General features: G+C 34.8%; 1 protein-coding gene across 1 annotated transcript; it reads left to right on the top strand.

The window, feature by feature from the left end:
* Positions 1–10,714: 10,714 nt before the first annotated feature.
* On the top strand, positions 10,715–12,621 carry LOC141821421 (small ribosomal subunit protein uS7-like). Its single transcript, XM_074708853.1, has 4 exons — positions 10,715–10,822; positions 11,477–11,748; positions 12,165–12,368; positions 12,454–12,621. The coding sequence occupies exons 1-4, from the start codon at positions 10,763–10,765 to the stop codon at positions 12,506–12,508; spliced, it is 591 nt and encodes a 196-aa protein (XP_074564954.1). The 5' UTR covers positions 10,715–10,762; the 3' UTR covers positions 12,509–12,621.
* The last annotated feature ends 7,072 nt before the right edge of the window (positions 12,622–19,693 follow it).

Here is a 19,693-nt window from a genome sequence, read left to right as displayed (position 1 = left end):
GTCACGATAGGGCTTCAAATTAGAATTTATAAATTTTATCGAAAACCCACGATAAATACAAATAAATGAAGTATAGGGGCCTCGAGTCGTGTTTTTCCAAGGACTAGTAGAAAATTGTTTAATTGAGCTTATCGTGTCGTATTTTTGGGTTTTCTAATAAAAATGGGGGTTTTGGTATTTTTCAAATGAAATGAAAATGCAAATTAAAATTGGCAAGTAAATGAAAATGCAATTATTTGAATCAATTACCTAAAATAATCGAAATGCAAAAACAAACTAAAACTATGAGAAACCTAAACCTAACTGATTAAACAACAAACTTCAACACTAAATGAAATCAGTTTCGGTTCAGGTTTAAATGGCAAGCAAAAATAAAACTAAATGCTATGCAAACTCTAAAACAAGTTGAATCCAAACAACAATAACCATGAACACATTCAAAAGTTCCTAAGAATTCAAGTTTAACAGAAAATTCAGAAATCAGAAAACTATGCTATCAGAAACTGCAAAACTCTTCCTCTTCTTCCCATTTCAAATGCAATCTTCACAGCTTGGTTGTCAATCAAGCTGGTAAACCCTCAATGAGGCTTCACTGATCCCTTTGGAGCTTTAATCTGGTCTCTGGAGTGTTTCGCTCGCTGCCAGCATCAAGAATCGCCCGGAAAAACCCTCTCCGGCCGGAACAGATACTGATCAGCCCCTTTTTCAGCTGGCAAAACCGAATTCCCTGCTTCCTCCTTGCTCCATTCGAATTTCTCTTGATTCCGGGTTGCTGGACGATCCTCAAAGAACCCCTAAAAGGAATCGTAGCTTCGGATTGTGGTGTGGATGGCTGGAACAGGCAAAAACAGAGGTGAACGCCGGTGAAGAAACCCTCTCCGCCGCGCCGGAACAGCTGCCGGAAGATACCCAAAGAACCGGCTTCGAGCTCCTCAGAGACCAAGGAATGCAACGGAATAGGTTTGGGAGGAAGAGGGCGCGCCTACACGTACGTCGCGCGGCAGAGGCTTCTTCTCGCGGGGACGACGATGAACAGTAGCGGCGGCACTGTTCATCGGGTAAGTTCGGGTTTTTAATCGGCTGATTAATTGATCAATCTGAGCCATTGATTTTGAATCCGACGGCCAGACTTGATCTGAGCTTTAGGGCTTCTTAGGGTTTCCAAAAATTTGCAAAATTTTGATCAGGCTCGATCTGAGTCATGTCCTCCGTGTTGGCTTGATCGGTTTGGCAATTTTGACTTGAGTTGACCACGGTTTAGCTCGAGTCGGGTCCGATTTAGCCCTAAAATCAATAAAAATCAAATTAATGCCAAAAATTCACCATTAAATCACAAAAATTATATCAAGCCTCAAATTATGCAATATAGGACAATTAAATCAAATCGATTCAATAAATAATTATTTTCATGTAAAAACCCAAAAATAAATCGATTAAAAATCAATAAAAACCCTAAGTCATCATTATTGATAAAAAAGGATAAACTACATAATTATAATGATGACTAATAAATTAAAGTTAAACTTATTCTACACTATAATAAAAAAGATAAACAAGATAATGATTTTTCATACCTCTTCTTCTGCAGAGAAGAGGTATGAAAAATCATTATCTTGATTTTTCATACATGAATGCTAGTTTGGATATCTATTGATGACGATATATATATATCATTATCTAAATGTCTTGAAAAAATATAATACAATTAAATATGTATCTATTATGAAAATTAATAAATTTAATTTACATGTTCAAGAGTGATAAACAAAAAAAAGTTAAAAAATATTAATATACCTCTCATGCAGCTATTAATGAAGGTCCTGAGTGTTAGATTTGAGAGGTGTCCTAAGGCAATCACCTTATGGTTATATTATTTATTGGATAAATAGCAATTCACTATTTGAGTGCATATTCCATATGTGTTTAATTGGATCTTAAACTCAAATATTGAATGTCCGCAATACGATTCATAGCATGAGGAATTTATGATTGGATCACAACTAGTGAGCATCTCTACATGTGCTATTATGAATGTATTGAAACTATCCCTAGTCGAGGAATTGATGAGTATGGACGTCATCGATTCTGTTGAGACTAGCACGTTTTGAGCTCCTTGGTTAGCCAAGCAGCTGATCTCGCTAGCTGGAGATATTGGATATTGAGAGTTAAACGCGGATGCTGGTCAAAGGTAACAAGTTCATTGGAGTGAGCTATCTTGAGACTTCATATGGTTCGATACAAATGTCAATGAAGATTTTAGTGCAGCTTAAGTGCGAATTTCTTTTAAGTTGCAGTATTCAAGTCATCTTGACCATGAAGACTTATACTTTGACATCTTAAGCAAGCATCTCTGAGGAGGTGTGGACTCGAGATGATTGGGTATAAATCGAAGTGTTCGAAGGTGTTTGAATAGCCCATAGAAGATTCACTGTTTCTTAAAAAAGGAGACGTATACCTTGCGACCGCTTGTTAGGATTGTTACTAAAAGTCTTTGGCCAAAGCATTACATGTCAAAAGTACGGTACTCTTAGACACATGTACAAGTAACTTGAATCCACAAGACAAGAAAGCTAGCTTGGGCTAGGTGTGACGTAGTTAGCCTAGTGGGGATCGACACATAGACCATGTCCTGAACCAAGCGGGTATAAGACTGTGAAAGGAACGAGACATGTTTAATTGGAGCTATTGAAGAGTTTAGAAATGTTCTAGAATCAATCGTTGATTTTTCAATCGATTGAGAATCATGATATACTACTAAGTGTCACTCATGATCATTCTGTAATTAATAATTAATTACGGACGACCAACATAACCGAAAATCTATTGAGTCATGGTGTCTACCATTCTACGTGTCACGTGGTGCATCAAATTGATATAGATCAAAAAAATTTAAGATTGAAAATAAAAGTGTAGCATGGAGTCCCAAGTCGTATTTTTCCAAGGAAACTAATAAGTGTGTTTGAATTAAATTTTCAATTCTTTCCTTTTTGGATTTTCTATACAAGCAATTTAAAATGTCAAAACATCCAAACAAGAAATTAAACTAAACTAATTAACAAAATAAAATTGTAGCTAAACTAGGAAAGTTAAATGACTGAAAATCAAACTAATTAAATGCAGAAATTTAAATGACTGAAAAATAACTAATTAAATGCAAATTTAATAACAAAAGTAAACGCAACATGAAATCTAAATTCGTATGAAATCTAACGCTCCATTCAAGAAAGCTCCAAATTCTAATGAAATTAAACTAAGTATCCTATCTTGATTTCAAAAGATTTAATGACAGAAATTTTACTATTGAATTAAATTGCTTGAAATTTGAAACTAAACTACTGAAATAGAACATAAAAGCATAACTAAACGAATCCAATGATCATTGAAACTCTAATTCAACAAACGAAATGATCTTAAGCTGAAGCAAAATAAACTGCAAATGTTCAATGTAATGATTCTGAAATCTAGGTTAAGAAAAATTCAGAAAAACATTCACAAACTCCAAATCTAAGATCAACTTCCTTCTCTTCACAGATTTGCGAAGAAACCTCAGGGAACGCCCTTGTGGTTCTCAACAACGTCTTCCGAACTCTTCAACCAATAAATCTGGATATCCCAGCTGCAGGGAACACCCTTGTTCGCTGGAATTTCTTGCGCGTGAAAAACAGAGGAAGAACAGCTTACAATCTGGAAATCAATGCTCGGATGAATCTGGAAATGAAATGGATGCAAGATTCTTCGGAAAACTCCAGAAAAACTCTGCAATCGGAGGAAAATCGCGGATCTCAGGAACGCCCTTGATCCAAAGATGCTGCGGAATGGTGATGAAGGAACGATCGCGTTCTGTAGAACACCCTTGAATCCCGATCTGCTCTACACTTGATGATTGCTGATGAATTCGGAAATCGCCATTGAGGAAGGAAGATGACTGAGATCTGAGATCTGAATGGAGATTCGCCTTGGTGTCGCGCACGCGGAGAAGAAGAGTCGCGATCCAAATCTGCGAAGCCCCCTGTTCCCTTCTCAATCGCTGCGTTTTCTCCTCCATTGAATCGGGTTCACATGCCTCTCTGGTCCGGTTCATAGCTAATCCAATTCCTGGCTTAATTTTTGGCTTGATTCCCTGATTTGATCAGCCAAGTTCAATGATCCCAGTCTTAACCTAAAACCAAAATTAAAAGACCAATCATGATTAATCAAATTCGAATAAACTCTAAAGAAAATCATGAATATCAATTTCAAAACCAAAACACATTATTTAACCAAAATAAACTCAAATGTTTATTAATTCGAAGCAAAATACCATGCCAATTAAACCAATCATCAAGTCACACGCACTACAAGTTCTCCGAAGGACTTAAAATGAGTTTGAGAATTGAATTCTCAGAATGAGAGAAATAAAATCTGGTTGAATCAGACAAACGATAAATGACGGAATTCGCCTCATGAAGACGAAATGAATGAAACTGATTTCATTCAAATCATAGATCGTTTGGTTAGTAAGTCAAATGATTCAGTTTTGAATCAAATTGAACCAACTTGGTTTGGCAAATGATGGATGACATTTTGGAAAAACAGAAGAGATGAGGAGCTTTATCTTATGAAGACGAAGTGAAAAAATGGTTAGGGTCAAATCAGAGATCATTTGGTTATTGAACCAAGCGAACCAAAAATAAATTAGTTCGCTACAATAACCCAGTCTGATTCAATCTGAATTAAGTTTTGGTTTTTCGGTTTATTCCTAAAGCCTAAAGCTGGCAACCAACCCTAATTTGCACACTGTAGCATCTTAAAAAGAGCTGGTCGCAATTTTAGGTAATGCACTCCCTTGCTCCGCTGCGATCTTGCCAGCCACGACCCTGCACTGTGCTTCTTCACCGGTGCGTGTGTCTCGCTTCTCCTCGTGTCACGTCGCCGCTCCCATCCGCACGAAGGTGTTGCCAGATTGGAGAGCAACGCCACAGATTCTAGTCTCCGGTGAGGAGCAAGCAGCGAGAGGCTCTGTTCTTCTTCCCGAGTGCTTGCCAGTGTGCCTGGCTTCCCATCCGCATAAGAATGTTGCGGGAGCTGCCAGCCTCGTCTTCGGAGATGAAGATCCCTAATCGGCAAGAGTTTCTCCTGATTGCTTGCAGCGCTGCTGACTAGATGGTTTCTCCCGATAGCTTGCAGCGCCGCTGGCCACATGGTTTCTCCCGATTGCTTGCAACGCCGCCAGCCACATGGTTTCTCCCAATCGCAGCGCCGCCGGCCAGAGCTTTTCCCGAGCCCCGTCAGTCCGAATTCCTTTCTGCCAATGGCACCACTATTTCGACTGTGTGGGTGTGGGAGAGGAGAAGAGAGATCCTATTTCGGGGGTGTGGCAGAGGGAAAGTCAATGCCCTATTTTGGTTCCTTTTTCCCAAAGCAATTTGTGAAATTGTTGCCAGAATAACCGTCAAATTATTATCAGGAGTTTTGCTGTCAGGATATTGTCATTCATCCTCGATCATTTGACGACCATCTATATCCTCTCGAAAGCTTACGAAGTTTTTGAAATTATTCCATCATCACCAAAAAGAGTTTCTGGTCGGTTGTCCCAAATCGACAGTCAATGGTTGACCACCGAAAATTACATCGAGAATACGATTCTCGGTGATAGTTAGAAAGCTCCGGAACGATCGTGACAAACGTTATTGCGAGATTTTCGGAATAAGGCTTCTCTCAAATCGATCGTTATCGATCATCGGCTAGTACCGAAGACAATGACGCGACTCGTGGCTTCTGAAGCCGTCCAAATGAGAGCTTGACATGAATCACTAGTAGAGGCAGGACTTCGATGAGGACCGTTCGATTGATGCCAACACCGCTCAATGTCATCATCTGTGAGGTACGCGTTTAGAATAATTTACTATTCTAAAAATTTTAATTTTCTACCATGTCTTGTACGCTGTTATTTCCTGCTATGCATGCGTGTGTTGTGTAATAATTAATTTTAGTTATTTATTAATTTCCGTTGTGCACATTTCTAAAACATGTAAACACGCGCATTGAACCGGGACAATCCCAACATTGAGGGTCCTGAGTCTCTTGAGAGTCAAAGTCATGCGTCATTTGACTCATGCAAGCCATGAATTCCTACATTTCCCGCCCAATTTTCTCATATCTCAACTGGGCTTGGTGAGACTCTTGAAATTCTTGCTCTAATGTGGAGAGTCGAATCTTTAATGCTTGATTTTTTTACTCTAGGGCTTCTACCCTAGTAGCTGATCCGCTGGGATGACCCCTGGCCCTAGAGGTCATCACACGATCATAAGCAACTCTTTCTTGGGACCCAAGACAGTAGTGGATGGAGATCTTTTTCCTCCCATGATCACATCATAATAGATCTCATCTACTGACAACCCTAGATTTGCAATGTCACGAATAGGAGTGCAAATTGATTTAAATTATCGAAAACTCACAATTAATCCGAATAAATCAAGTATAGGGGTCTTGAGTCGTGTTTTTCAAAGGTTAGTAGAAAATCATTTAAATTAAACTTTCGAGTCGTATTTTTTGGGGTTTTCACATATAAAATGGGGGTTTTGGTGTTTTGCAATGAAATGTAAATGAAGATTAGTAAATAAATGAAAATGCTAAAAATAAAACCCTAAAACAAGCTAACCTATCATCAAAACCATGAAACATACAATCAAAACAATCTAAACATGCAACTCAATCCTAATTCAATGAATAAAATCTAAACTAGTTAGAATCTAATGGGATGAAACTAATCATGAAATGTGCAACTCAGTTTCCTAAGCTTGTGAAAACTCGAAATCCTACCACTGTCTATTAAACTCAAATTCAATGCTGAAACCATGAAACCCTAATGGAAGATCCCTGAATTCGATGAGAGTATCAAATCAGCAATTCAACCTTAACATTCCATGCAAAATAACAAGTAAATGCAAAAGCAATCGCTGGCTAATGTCACCTAATCCTCAATCACTAAACAAGAACTCCAACCGGCACTGAACAGTGGTAATGGCACGCAACAGTAATGAGAAATCAGACACTGCTATGAAATCGAAGCTAATAGCATGAGATTGAATCCAAAAACAACCAACCTAGCATTAGGAATTAACCTATGAAATCAATTTAGTAATCCTAGAACTGAGTAACAAACCGAAAACAAAGTTCGGAAGCAATAGAATTTCAGAAACAGGCAAATGCAGTATCAGAAAACAGTAAACTCATCCTTCCCCCTTATCTTCCTTCAATTCCCCTTCAACTGGTTGTCAATCAGCTTTTGAATCCAATTGGAGCTTAAACTCGGTCGTTTTTGTGATTTGCTAGCTGCCCAAGCCACGAACAGCCGAAGAAACCCTCTCCGGGAAGAACAAGCTCGTGCAGAACCTTGTTTTCAGCTGGCAAAATTGGAAATCGCTCCTCCTCCTTGCGCTGGTGAAGTTGCTGACCCCTTGGATGTGTTACGCAACCTTCAGAGAACCCCTCTTCAATTGCGGCTTCGAATTTCTCAGCACCTCGCCGGAACAAGCAAGAACAGAGCTCGACGTCGCCGGAAGAACCCCCGCCGTCGTGCGCCGTCCGGTCGCCGGATTATACCCAATCGACCGGCTTCGTGCTCCTCGTGGATCAAGAATTGCAATGGAGGAGATTTGGGAAGAAGGGGACCCGCCGTTTGGTACGTCACCGAGCAGAGGAGGCCGTTCGGGACGATGAACAGTGTCGGCGAGACACTGTTCATCGATTAAAGGTTTGGGTTTTATACGGCCAATTAATTGATTAATCTCAGCCGTCCGATCTTGATCTGATGGTCAGGACTGATCTAGGGCTTTAGGGCAGCTTAGGGCTTCCAAAAATTTACGGGATCTTGATCAGGCTTGATCTAGGTCATGTCCTCCATGTTGGCTTGATCAATTTGAGCAAATTGGCTCGATTTGACTTGATTTGATCGTGATTGAGCTCGAGTTTGATCCGATTTGAGCCCTAAAATCAATTAAAACCAAATTAATGCAAAAATTATCATTAAATCATGAAAATTAAATTCAAGCTTCAGATTATGCAATATAGGACAATTAAGATCAAATCGATTCATTTCATAATTTATTTTCATGTAAAAGTCCAAAAAATGAATCGATTAAAATGCAAGAAACCCTAGCTCATCATCTACCTAGTCGATGGAGAGAGTCTGCATCTCACCTCCCTCTCTATCAAGCTGAGACGCTTGTACAACTCTGGCAGTCATTTTATCCTATTTAAAAATAAATTCATATAAGATATAAAATTAGAAAAACTAATCATTATTAACAGTTAAATAAATTAAATTTTAAATTTCTTACGTCTAATGTCTGCGATTGAGAGTCGACAAATGTGTCATCCTTTGACTCGTGCATCTTGGTAAAAATCTCCCAACAATGAGGTCATTGTAGCTCATATTCCTGAATATTAAATAATATAATTAAATCAAAATAAAATTATTAATAATTAAATAATTCTAATATAAATATATTAATTATAAACTCACCAAGTCCATGACATGCTCGACGATGGAACGGAATCCAGCTGTATGCTTTGTAGATCCGATGTTAGGGCCAACCAGCTCAGTATTTCTGTTGGCTCGAGCTATCACTGAATTGACTATCATCTTTTTGCAGCCTAGATGGCTTGCCATGCACCCCAAACATCATCTAGGATAAAAGATGATCTTATGCCCTTTCTTCTACATTTATATAGCAGATTCTTGTACAGTTTGGCATAGATATTATTTCATATTTTTTAAATGCCTTCTCGTGCCCTAGCTCCCAGTTATATTTTTCTATAAAAAAATTTATAAATTAATATAAATAAATAAAATTTTTGATAATAAAAATAACATACCAAAAACTCCTGGTAGTGAAAATCTCACATACCCTTGTCTATATGCCTCCATGTAATACCACAAAGACACATTCTTTCTCTAAATTTACTGGATATGTATGCCGCAACTCGATGACCATCTGGAGTAAAACTGTATTACAAAATATATAAATATTAGACATATATTATAAAAAATATATGAATTAAAAATTACTAATAACGCCAATACTTACCAACCTCCAACAACCCACAAGATAATCTACCACCGGGTGTTGCTGACATATCTATATCTACACAATAATTATAATATATACATATCTATATCTACACAATAACATTATAATATATACACATTCGAAATAATAATCAAATTGTTAGTGAAATATACATATAACCAAACAAATAATTTTAATTTATTTTGAATTAATTTATAATAATGCTAATATTTCATCATCACAATCTAAATCATCAACATTAATATTTTGAAATGCATCATGGTGTTCGACCGTGATGGAGATAGGTATTTCTATGGTCGAGCGAGTCTTCGTATGACAAACTGCTAACCATTCACTAACTCTTCTTACCTTCGTCGGGTATTCAAGATAGAAAACCTGATCCCCTTAGACTGCAAAAATGAAAGGTTCAAACTTGTTGAACCTTTTGTTTGCATTAACCTCAACTAAATTATAGTTTGAGTGTATTCTGGTTCATATTATGAGAGTCGAATTATACCAAAAACATTTGAATAACACACACTTTTTTATACGTAAGGTAGAATATTCAACCTTAATGATTTCTTCAAGTCTCCTTTAATAATCAAACTCAGAATTATTGTTATTGATAGATCCTTTCGCGTAAATACCAGAATTAAAGGTTAGTCTTTATGAATGTCATTGTACCACGTGGAATTTGAAACCATTAACGTAGTAACCAGAATACACTTATATCTTATGGAGGGGTCTAGATACAAGATTGATTATCCTTTCATCTTTCACATTTGCTATTCTATGATTGTTCACCTACAATAGTAACTATGGTATAAATTAGGTTAAAATTTGATACTAATGAAAAATTAATTATCCTCTAACTTATATAGATTTGAAACCACAATGTAAATTCTGTCTCTAACTTTTCCTCTACCTCACTTACATTAATTGATGAATTTTGATACTAAAATTGTTATTCATAAAAGTTGTAATGGATGAAATGTAAATTTAAGATAATTGGGATACCAAACAAATAAAAAGGGATTAGTAGTTGATTATATCAATCAACTCACCATATATTTAGTTTGACCTCCTTACAATTCAGAAGTATATTCTTATAGCATGATATTTTTGTTGATTTAACCATATTGAAATAGATGCACCAATTGGCTTACTAAGAAACTTGAAAATAGATGCATCTTGAAATAGATGCACCAATTTGGAACGCTCATTTAATTTTTATCCCATAAATATTCTCTTCAGTAAAAAAAGATGAAATTTACCACCCTAACGACCCCACACGGTCAGTCTCACGACTATCTATGAAGAAATAAATTGGACAGTTGCAGTTGACCATGACAAAGAAGGGCATTGTCCACTTCAATAATTATGCTCTATTATAATCAACTCAATTGTCTCGGGAGATCCTATAAATATTTCTGTCATAATCAACTCAATTGTCTCGGGAGATCTCATAAATATTCCCAAAATGATAGGGTAATTGCCTTTTGCAAACCCTATCATTCATTAAATGAAATAGCCACGCGCCCGTTGTTTAGACCGTCCATCTTAGATCAAATGTATGTAAACCGTCCATTTTCTCAGTCTTGATGGAGCGGTTACTATATATTGGATTCCCAGGCGTGTTCACCCGATACATTAGGGTTTCTCCGCCGCTGGTCCTGCCCACGCATCTCCGCTATCCTTCGTCTGCGCCAATGGCGATCCAGCAACAGGAGGTTAAGCTCTTCAATCGCTGGTCCTTCGATGATGTCGAGGTTAGTTCTCTTCATGGCGCTTCATCCGCCTTTTAGCTCGGAGCATTTGCATTGATCGTGTGAACCGGGATCTTGGTTTCGGTTGACAATGTTCTTTACCCATATGATCTTTTATATGCTTATGGAAAAGAAGCAATTGCTTTATCCATTTTGTTTCAGATGGCAACACCATCCCACCGCTTTTTTCATCCTGTAGATTGTTGGCAAGGTTGATTATTGATGCTTTAGCTTTTATATTTTATCTTTTTTTAGTGTAATCTTTGCTTTTTGCGTTAATGACACTTGGAATTTTAGTGTTTCGAGTGATCTAGGATTTTCAGTCTGCGCAACTGAAAATACGACCTTCATTATCTACTACTAGGATTTTCGTCGATTGTATAGGCAATGATATAGCCAGCTTTGCGTAGGCATTTATATAGGATTCTAGTAGTCGATCCCGAATAGCTGGAGCAAGCATGGCTCGATGATTGAGTGCAAATAGTGAATTTTGATATATCATCGTACTGTATCTGTAATTCCAATACGTCCATAGATAACAATTACTGGACGAGTTATGTTTGTTTAAATTTATTTGCAATTCTAGCTTTATGATAACACCAGAGTTGAGATGATCTCTTATCGTGATATGATTCATCCTTTCTCTGTCAAGTGCAGGTCAGCGACATCTCGCTTGCTGATTACATTGCCGTGACTCCTCCAAAACATGCAACATATCTCCCACATACTGCTGGAAGGTACTCTGCGAAGAGGTTCCGCAAGGCACAGTGCCCAATTATCGAAAGACTTACCAATTCTTTGATGATGCACGGCCGGAACAATGGAAAGAAGCTTATGGCTGTCTGCATAATTAAACATGCTATGGAGATTATTCATTTGCTCACCGATGCAAACCCTATCCAAGTCATTGTTGATGCGATCATTAACAGGTAATTGGACTCTAAACTTGAGGTTCATTGTAAGGACATTCAACAAAGCAAACTACATTTACTCTAACCTTTTTTTAAAGAATATTTTGCACCTTATAAGTTGAAAACTAACTTGAAGGAACAGACTAAATAAATAAGTAGCAATGCGCTTGCATAGCGCCTACGCGATCCTTTAAAGTTCCTAGTCTTACATTGCATGGGTGTGGAGGGAAGAGTGCTTACTGGAATCGAATGAGAATGTAGTCTCATCTGTGATAAGTTTGATTTAAGCATTTCATACTGAATCCACTTGAACCTGCTTGAAACTTGTTCTGTATTATTTTGATCGACTTACACATAATGTTACTGAATGTGTGGGAGGATTGAAGTTAGAAAGTTAGATGCTTGTGACATGTCAAAGATGTTAATCATGCCAGTGGTCCGAGAGAAGATGCTACTCGAATTGGGTCGGCTGGTGTCGTCAGGCGTCAGGCGGTTGATATCTCCCCTCTGAGGCGGGTTAACCAGGCAATTTACCTCCTCACTACTGGTGCACGCGAAAGTGCTTTCCGAAACATCAAGACCATTGCCGAGTGCTTGGCTGATGAGTTAATTAATGCAGCAAAGGGTTCCTCCAACAGGTGAATTCCTCAAGAACTTTTCTGATACTTTGGACTTCCATTTCCTTCCCCATTAAGCTCATCATAATATGTGTGCATTTAACAGCTACGCGATCAAGAAGAAGGATGAGATTGAGCGTGTTGCCAAGGCAAACCGTTGAGCTATTTGATTTACAAATTCACATCAGTTATGTTTAGCTAAACTTAAGTGTTTTGGATGCTAATTAGATTTTTGGATTCGATGAGTATTTCATTCTTGTGCATTGTTTCAGAACTGGCAATTTTTTTCATTCCTGAATATGTTTTTGTTCTGATAACGAAACCGGGTGGGTTGAGGAGTAGGTGAACGAAAGCAAGCACCAAAACCCCAAACCCTAACAACTTGATGCTGTCGTATTGAGGCAGCTTATTCATGGACATTAAAACTACTCTCGATTAGTAAAAATGTTGGCTTTTATGTCCCATGGGGGAAAGTGACCTTTACTCATTTATAACGAAGGACAAACGTTTTTTTTTTTTTGAAAAAGTTAATAATTTTTTATTAACTAATGGATTCTTTATGATTTTTAAACATATTTTTTCAGAAAATATTTGATATGAAGCAAATATAGGCCTAGATCCGACCACGGGCCGGGTCCAGTCCGGAACCGGTCCGGTTACCTGTTGACCCGGTTAGCCGAGCCAAACCGTAATCGGCCCGGTAGGATGCCGGGCCGGTTAAGGTTCAGCCCATTTGGAATCGGCGAACCGTCGGTTAACCGGCGGGTTGAACCGGCGGTTCAAGTCTTTCTTTTTTTTTGGGGGTTTCCGTTGGAATTGGCAGTTTGGACCGTTGGAACTACCGGTTCCAATGGCTCTGAAACCGTTTTTTGTTTTTTTTTTTTTTGGGTTTTTTTTTGATTTTTTGATTTTTTTTTCAACGGTTAGGATCATTTGATCGTTTTTTGATCAATGGCTATGATTTAGTGTCCGTTATGATCCAAATTCTATAAATAGGGAGTTCATTTTATCATTTTTCACACGCTTCTCTACTCTCTAACTCTCAATCTCTTATTCTCAATTTCGTAAGTTTGCGTTTCTGAGTTTCGACTCCATTTTTCGACTACAATGGAAGGAGGCTGCGGTAGAAGTTCTTCACATCGATCTCGGAGGGGAAAAGAAATAGCGCACGAGGATCCCATTCCCAACATTCAATCCACCGATGATGAGATCGAGGCCGCCCAACACCTTTCGACGTCCGAAACACAAGGAAGTACTGAAGCAATTACTTCTAAGGTTCGGGATAATCCTCCTCTAAAATCTTTTATTTTTACTAAATATTTTGAGAAAGTCACTCTTCCATCGGGAGAAATGCGTGCAAAATGCAAGCATTGCAATGCTTCCTACAAATTCCAAGTCGGCGGCGGCTATGGGTCGTTAAAACGACATGTAGAAACGAAGCACCCGACGGAATATGGACTCGACCTTTCTCAAACACAATTATCTAAATTTTCTAGCGGTAGTAGTACTGATTCTGATTTATTTTTATATTCTGATAATAAATTAAGAGAGTCATTAGCTAAATTTATTTTCGTAGAACATCTTTCTTTTAGTTTTGGATCTAAATGCACATTTGAAGATTTTTGTAAAGAATCTTTTAATCCATCTGCTAAACGTGTTCCTAGGACTACACTTACTCATACAATTAAAAAATTAGTAAAACAAGGAAAAAAGAATTTAATTGATCAATTTAGTAAATTAAATAATAAAGTTTCTTTATGTGTCGATATTTGTAGTGATCATTGGCAAACTCATTCTTACATGGGTGTAACTTATCATTGGATTGATAACTCTTGGATCCTCCAAAAAATGTTAATAGCTTATAGAGTTTTTGATGAATCACATACTGCCCATAATATTGCACAATTATTATGTTTAATTTTAGAAGAATATGAATTAACTCATAAGATATTTTCAATATCATTAGATAATGCTAGTTCTAATACCGCTTCTATAGATGAATTAAAATTTGTTTGTCAACCTGTTATTGGTGGTTTATTTTTTTCATATTCGTTGTGTATGTCATGTTTTAAATTTATGTGTTCAAGATGGATTAAGACTTTTAGAAAATTATATTAAACCAATTAGAATTGCAATTTCATATTTATGGTCTCATCCATCTATGATGAAACAATGGGGTAAATTTTATAGAGCTAATGGAATGAGACCTAAAAAATTTTCACGTGATGTACCAACACATTGGAATTCCACATATCAATTATTACAAGATTCATTTCAATATAAAGATTTATTATGTTTATTTTTTTGCAGAAAATAGTAATACTAATATTTATTTATTTTCACAACAATGGAATATTTGTGAAATTTTAAAAGTATTTAATGATGCAACCGAATAACTTTCCGGTATTTATTATCCCACTGCTCATTTAGTTTTAGTAAATTTTTGTAGTATAGTATTAATTTTAAATGAACATATCAATAATGAAGCTTTAACTTCTTGTATATTAGTTATGAAAACTAAATGGGAAAAATATTTTTATTTAATTCCTGAAATTTGTTTAGTTGCATTTGCTTTAGATCCTAGATTTAAATTAGAAGTTTTACAAGAAATGCTAACTTTATACTATGACGCTTTAATTCCTATTAAAGATCCTTCTTCTCCTGATCTAGCTAGTATTATATATATTATTAGAAATTATTTAAATGATATTTATAATCAATATTATATGAAATATGGAATACAAACTAATATTTTTGAAACACAACAACAAACTATTAGTACTAATTTAAAACTTTCAAAAGCACAACTTTTATTAAAAGAACGGACGAAACGTCCACGAGGATCCTCAAGTTCCACACAGGAACTTGAGAATTATTTTACCACTTCTTTTGATTTTAGTGAAGTAGATAGTGAAGATTTCGATATCTTAAAGTGGTGGTCACAGAAGGCTCAAAGCTTTCCCGTTCTCTCTGTAATTGCCAAAGAAATTTTAGCATGTCCAGTGTCAACTGTTGCTGTGGAGCAGACATTCAGTGCCGGCGGCAACATACTAGATGAACGGCGATCAACTATGTCTCCCGACTCATTGGAAGCCCAAGCATTACTCGACGATTGGACCAAAGCCGAGAAAAGAATCCAAGGAATGCAACTTTCAGAAGACGAAGCCGAAGAATTTGATACGGAAGGAACGAATACAACGGGAGGAACGGGAGGGAATGGAAGTGAGTGATGTAAAAGGGTAAAATGTAAAAGAACTACGTGGGCTTTGATTCCCCTATACCCTAAGGGGATACGTAGGCAACTTAATAAGTGCAAACCCTTTTTTTTTAATAAATTTTAAATTTTAAATTTTAAAATTTTTAATATAATAATCTCGAATCGTCACGAACTGTGATGAACCGTGAACCGAACCGTGAACCGGCGGTTCCGAACCGTGAACCGTAACCGTCTTGGGCGGTTAAGGTTAAGGGTCGACCTGCCACGAACCGTCGAATCGGCGGTTCCGAATCATCGAATCGTCGATTCCGAATCGTGGTCGGGTCTATATAGGCCTAGCTTTTGATAAAATTCTTAAATTATACATTTAACTTTTATGTTTTTGTAGATCACCCTATTTTTTCTCATACCTCTTACTCCAAAATATAATATATTTGTTGGCTACGAACATTTACTCTTTAACAAGAATTCCTAAGGTCATATAATTTACCCAATAATGTACAATAATTTAGTTTTTAATGCCTCGTGTTCCAATGCTACGTGAATGCTAAAATTAAATTTTTGAGGCATAGTTGAGTTAGTTATGACGAAGTAGAGTTGTTGAAGTGGACAAGAGTCAAATTTCGATGAAACTTTGTTGAGACAATGTCTTCCTCCGTCGTGATTAACTGTATCTTTTCAATTTATCTCCTTACATATGGAGTCATTTGGAATAAGTGAAATTATCTTTTGCTAGAATAAATATTAAAATTAGAATTTTTTCACCTTTTGATGATATTGAGTCATTTGGAATAAGTGAAATTATCTTTTGCTAGAATAAATATTAAAATTAGAATTTTTTTGGACATGGTGTGGTGATAAAAGATAGGATAATTTTTTTTCAAGCAATTAGGGTTAAAAATCCACGTTGTTGCAAACAACGGATTATGTCAAGAGTTATTTTGCTTCGTCAAATGATTTAGTAGGCGAATAATGAGGCCGGATCATAACTCCAAGATTTATAAAATACTTTAATATGACAATATTATTCATATTAAAATTTTATTTTAAATTGAGTTTCACTTTTTTTTTATCTACGTACACTTATTTTTATCTACGTACAATCTAACTAATCTCGAAGATGACTAGCTCGGCTTACGATCTAATTAATATTGAAAGTGATCAATCCTATTCTATAGAAGTTAATGCGTCACTTCACAGTCAGCATTAGGATTATAATTAAATCTTGTAATACATCATAGTTAAAAGTGATTCATGAATATCTGATTAATTAAGAAAGTGTCTTACTATTGCAATATAATTTCTGACGTAAGTGATCATTGATAATACTAAATGTGATCTAATGTATTTAGAATTTGGAGGGAATGACATTCCATAGTTTTTACGAAGAATTTATTAATGGTAAAACTTGCGTGGAGTTATCAAATCATAAAATATTATTTACTAAAAAGTAAAACAATATGGTATAACTAAATAAAAGCAATATGGTATAACTAAATAAAAGTCTAATTTTTATTGCTAAAATAAAAATAATTATAATGTAAAAATACTTATATTATACTTTTCTCATTTAAATATTATAATTTTATAAAGGCTCAATTATAATTTAATAATATAGTTAAATATTGACAGGTACATTCTAATTATTATTTGTATAGAAATAAAAAAAATCTATTATAAAATACATCTATTATTATTATTTTTTCATTGTTAAACATGCATATGATCAATTTGAAAATGTGGTGCACTCTCAAAGTATTCCTTCAGTTGAGTGCTAAGACCATCTCCAACCCATATCACTAAATTTGATGTCATTTTCACATCAAAATGGTGCAATTTCAACACCAAACACTATTTCAACTCCAACCCACTCACACCATTTTACACCAAAAAGGAATATTCTTTAGAATATTCTATTTATTTTTATTCATTTATTCATAATTTAATTATCGATATATATTTTAATTTAATAATTAATTTATGATAATTATTATATTTAAAATTAATATTTTATTTATATTTAATTTATATGGTGTTATATACATTTAATTTATATTTATAATAAATAATTAATAATATATTTATAATAAATAATTAATAATTAAAATAATAATTATAAATTTATTTTTATTTATGATATTTAATAATATATATTATATTTATTTTTAAATACAATAATATATATTATTTTATATTTATATTTAATTATATAACAAAAAATAAATTAAAAAAATGGCATCACCAAATTTGGTGATGCTACAGTGCATCACCAAATTTGGTGATGTACTGTAGCATCCCCAAATTTGGTGATGTGGTTTGGGGTATTGGTTGGAGGGAATTGGTGTAAAAATTACACTAAATTTGGGTTTTTGGGGATGGGTTGGAGTTGCCCTAAGAGATGACTGTTGAGGAAGGATCGAATTCATTACTTGTCAGAATGATTTATTTGGATGTCATATGGAAAATCATGTATACTTGCTCCTGGAGCTTCGTTGAATTAGTTACGATAGAATAAAATTATTGAATTAGACAAGAATTGAATTTGGATGAAGCCGAAGTAATATTCTCCTCCGTCATGGTCAACTGTAATTTTTTATTTATCTCTTCACATATGATTGTGGGATCGATCGTGTGGAGCCGTTGGGATGATAGATTTTACCTTTTACTAAAATGATTATTTCAATAAATTATGAATATATATCAAATTGTGGATGGGGATTTCAAGACGAATGACAACTATCAATAGTGCTTACAAAGGTGGTGGGAAACTTCTGTGGAACCGGACCCGCCGTATGCGCTTCCTGATTTACCCTAGGGTCACCCCAGGGATTGAATAGACTGACTGAGATTTATCATTTTTTTTACAAAGGAATGCACAAAAAGGCCCGAGGTAAATCATAGTGGAATATAACAAAACAGGTCGCTTACTTGCACAGTTTGTCAGATTTAGAAAATGTGAAACCTTACTACTTTTGAAGGACATCATCATATACCGGTGGAGCGGGTAGTTTATAAGATTAAAATTAAGATTTTTAAAATCTTATTTGTAATGTACCCGTAGGTCCAAACTTACTTTATATGAGCATTCAATAAAAAGTAGATAAAATTTCTTTAATATTTAGAGGATGGATAAATCATATAGGTGGAGGTTACTGATGATGTAACAGAGAGATTATCTGGCTGTAAATTCACTATCCGATTAATATATTTATATTTAAAGATCAAAAGTGTGAGTACCTTTGGTTTCTTTGACCTTTGGTTTATCTGACTGTAATGTACACGTTTATAATAGCAATATTTATATAATTATTACTATTTATTTAAATTTTGATAAACTCAATAATGACATATATCAGAAGTTGCTAATTCATTTATCAAAATGTTAATAATAAAATATTAAAATTAATAACATTAATACTTCAATTAGTAAGACGTATATATTACTAATTCAATTATTTACACAAAGTTATCCTTGTTCAATATCTCGGACAATGGTACAGTGACATATGTTTTATATATTTTATTCAAACAATATTTGTTATTAATTTTTTTATAAGTAATAAATTAAATTATAAAATTTTTGAAATTTTTGTTAAAAACATATAACTTTGATTTTTTTAAAATATAAAATACTTATTTTTTTCATCTAGACAAGAATTACAAAACTCAAGCTCTTTAGACCATTAAATACCATAACATCCCAATCTTATCTCACTAGGTAGAATACACTATATAGATCTGAATTTTATTTGATACTATATCATTATTTATATTTAAATAAATTTTATTTTATTACTACTAATCAAATTTTTTATTTTCATTTAATATGTATATTTGTAATAGAAGCAATTTTAATTTTTTCTCTAATATTTTTTATATTTTATCATTCATCCTTTTTATATTTGTACATTTATTTTAACATTCTCATGTACTCAAATTATAATCCAATATTAAATTTCATATAACATAACATATCTAATTATCATTTTACAAAACTTTCTTTTAAATCATAGAAATACTTTACAATCATACAAAACATCCTTAAAAATATGAATATTATACTTAAAACTCCAACGCTATAATAACGTAGAAGGTATTAGTGCATTTAATTTCTAAGAAACTTAGCTTA

The sequence above is a fragment of the Curcuma longa genome, chromosome 2, assembly GCF_044706935.1.
Source record: "Curcuma longa cultivar G26 ecotype Majalengka, Jawa Barat chromosome 2, ITB_CL_G26_1.1, whole genome shotgun sequence".
NCBI lineage: Eukaryota > Viridiplantae > Streptophyta > Magnoliopsida > Zingiberales > Zingiberaceae > Curcuma > Curcuma longa.
This window is presented reverse-complemented; position numbering and strand designations above follow the sequence as displayed.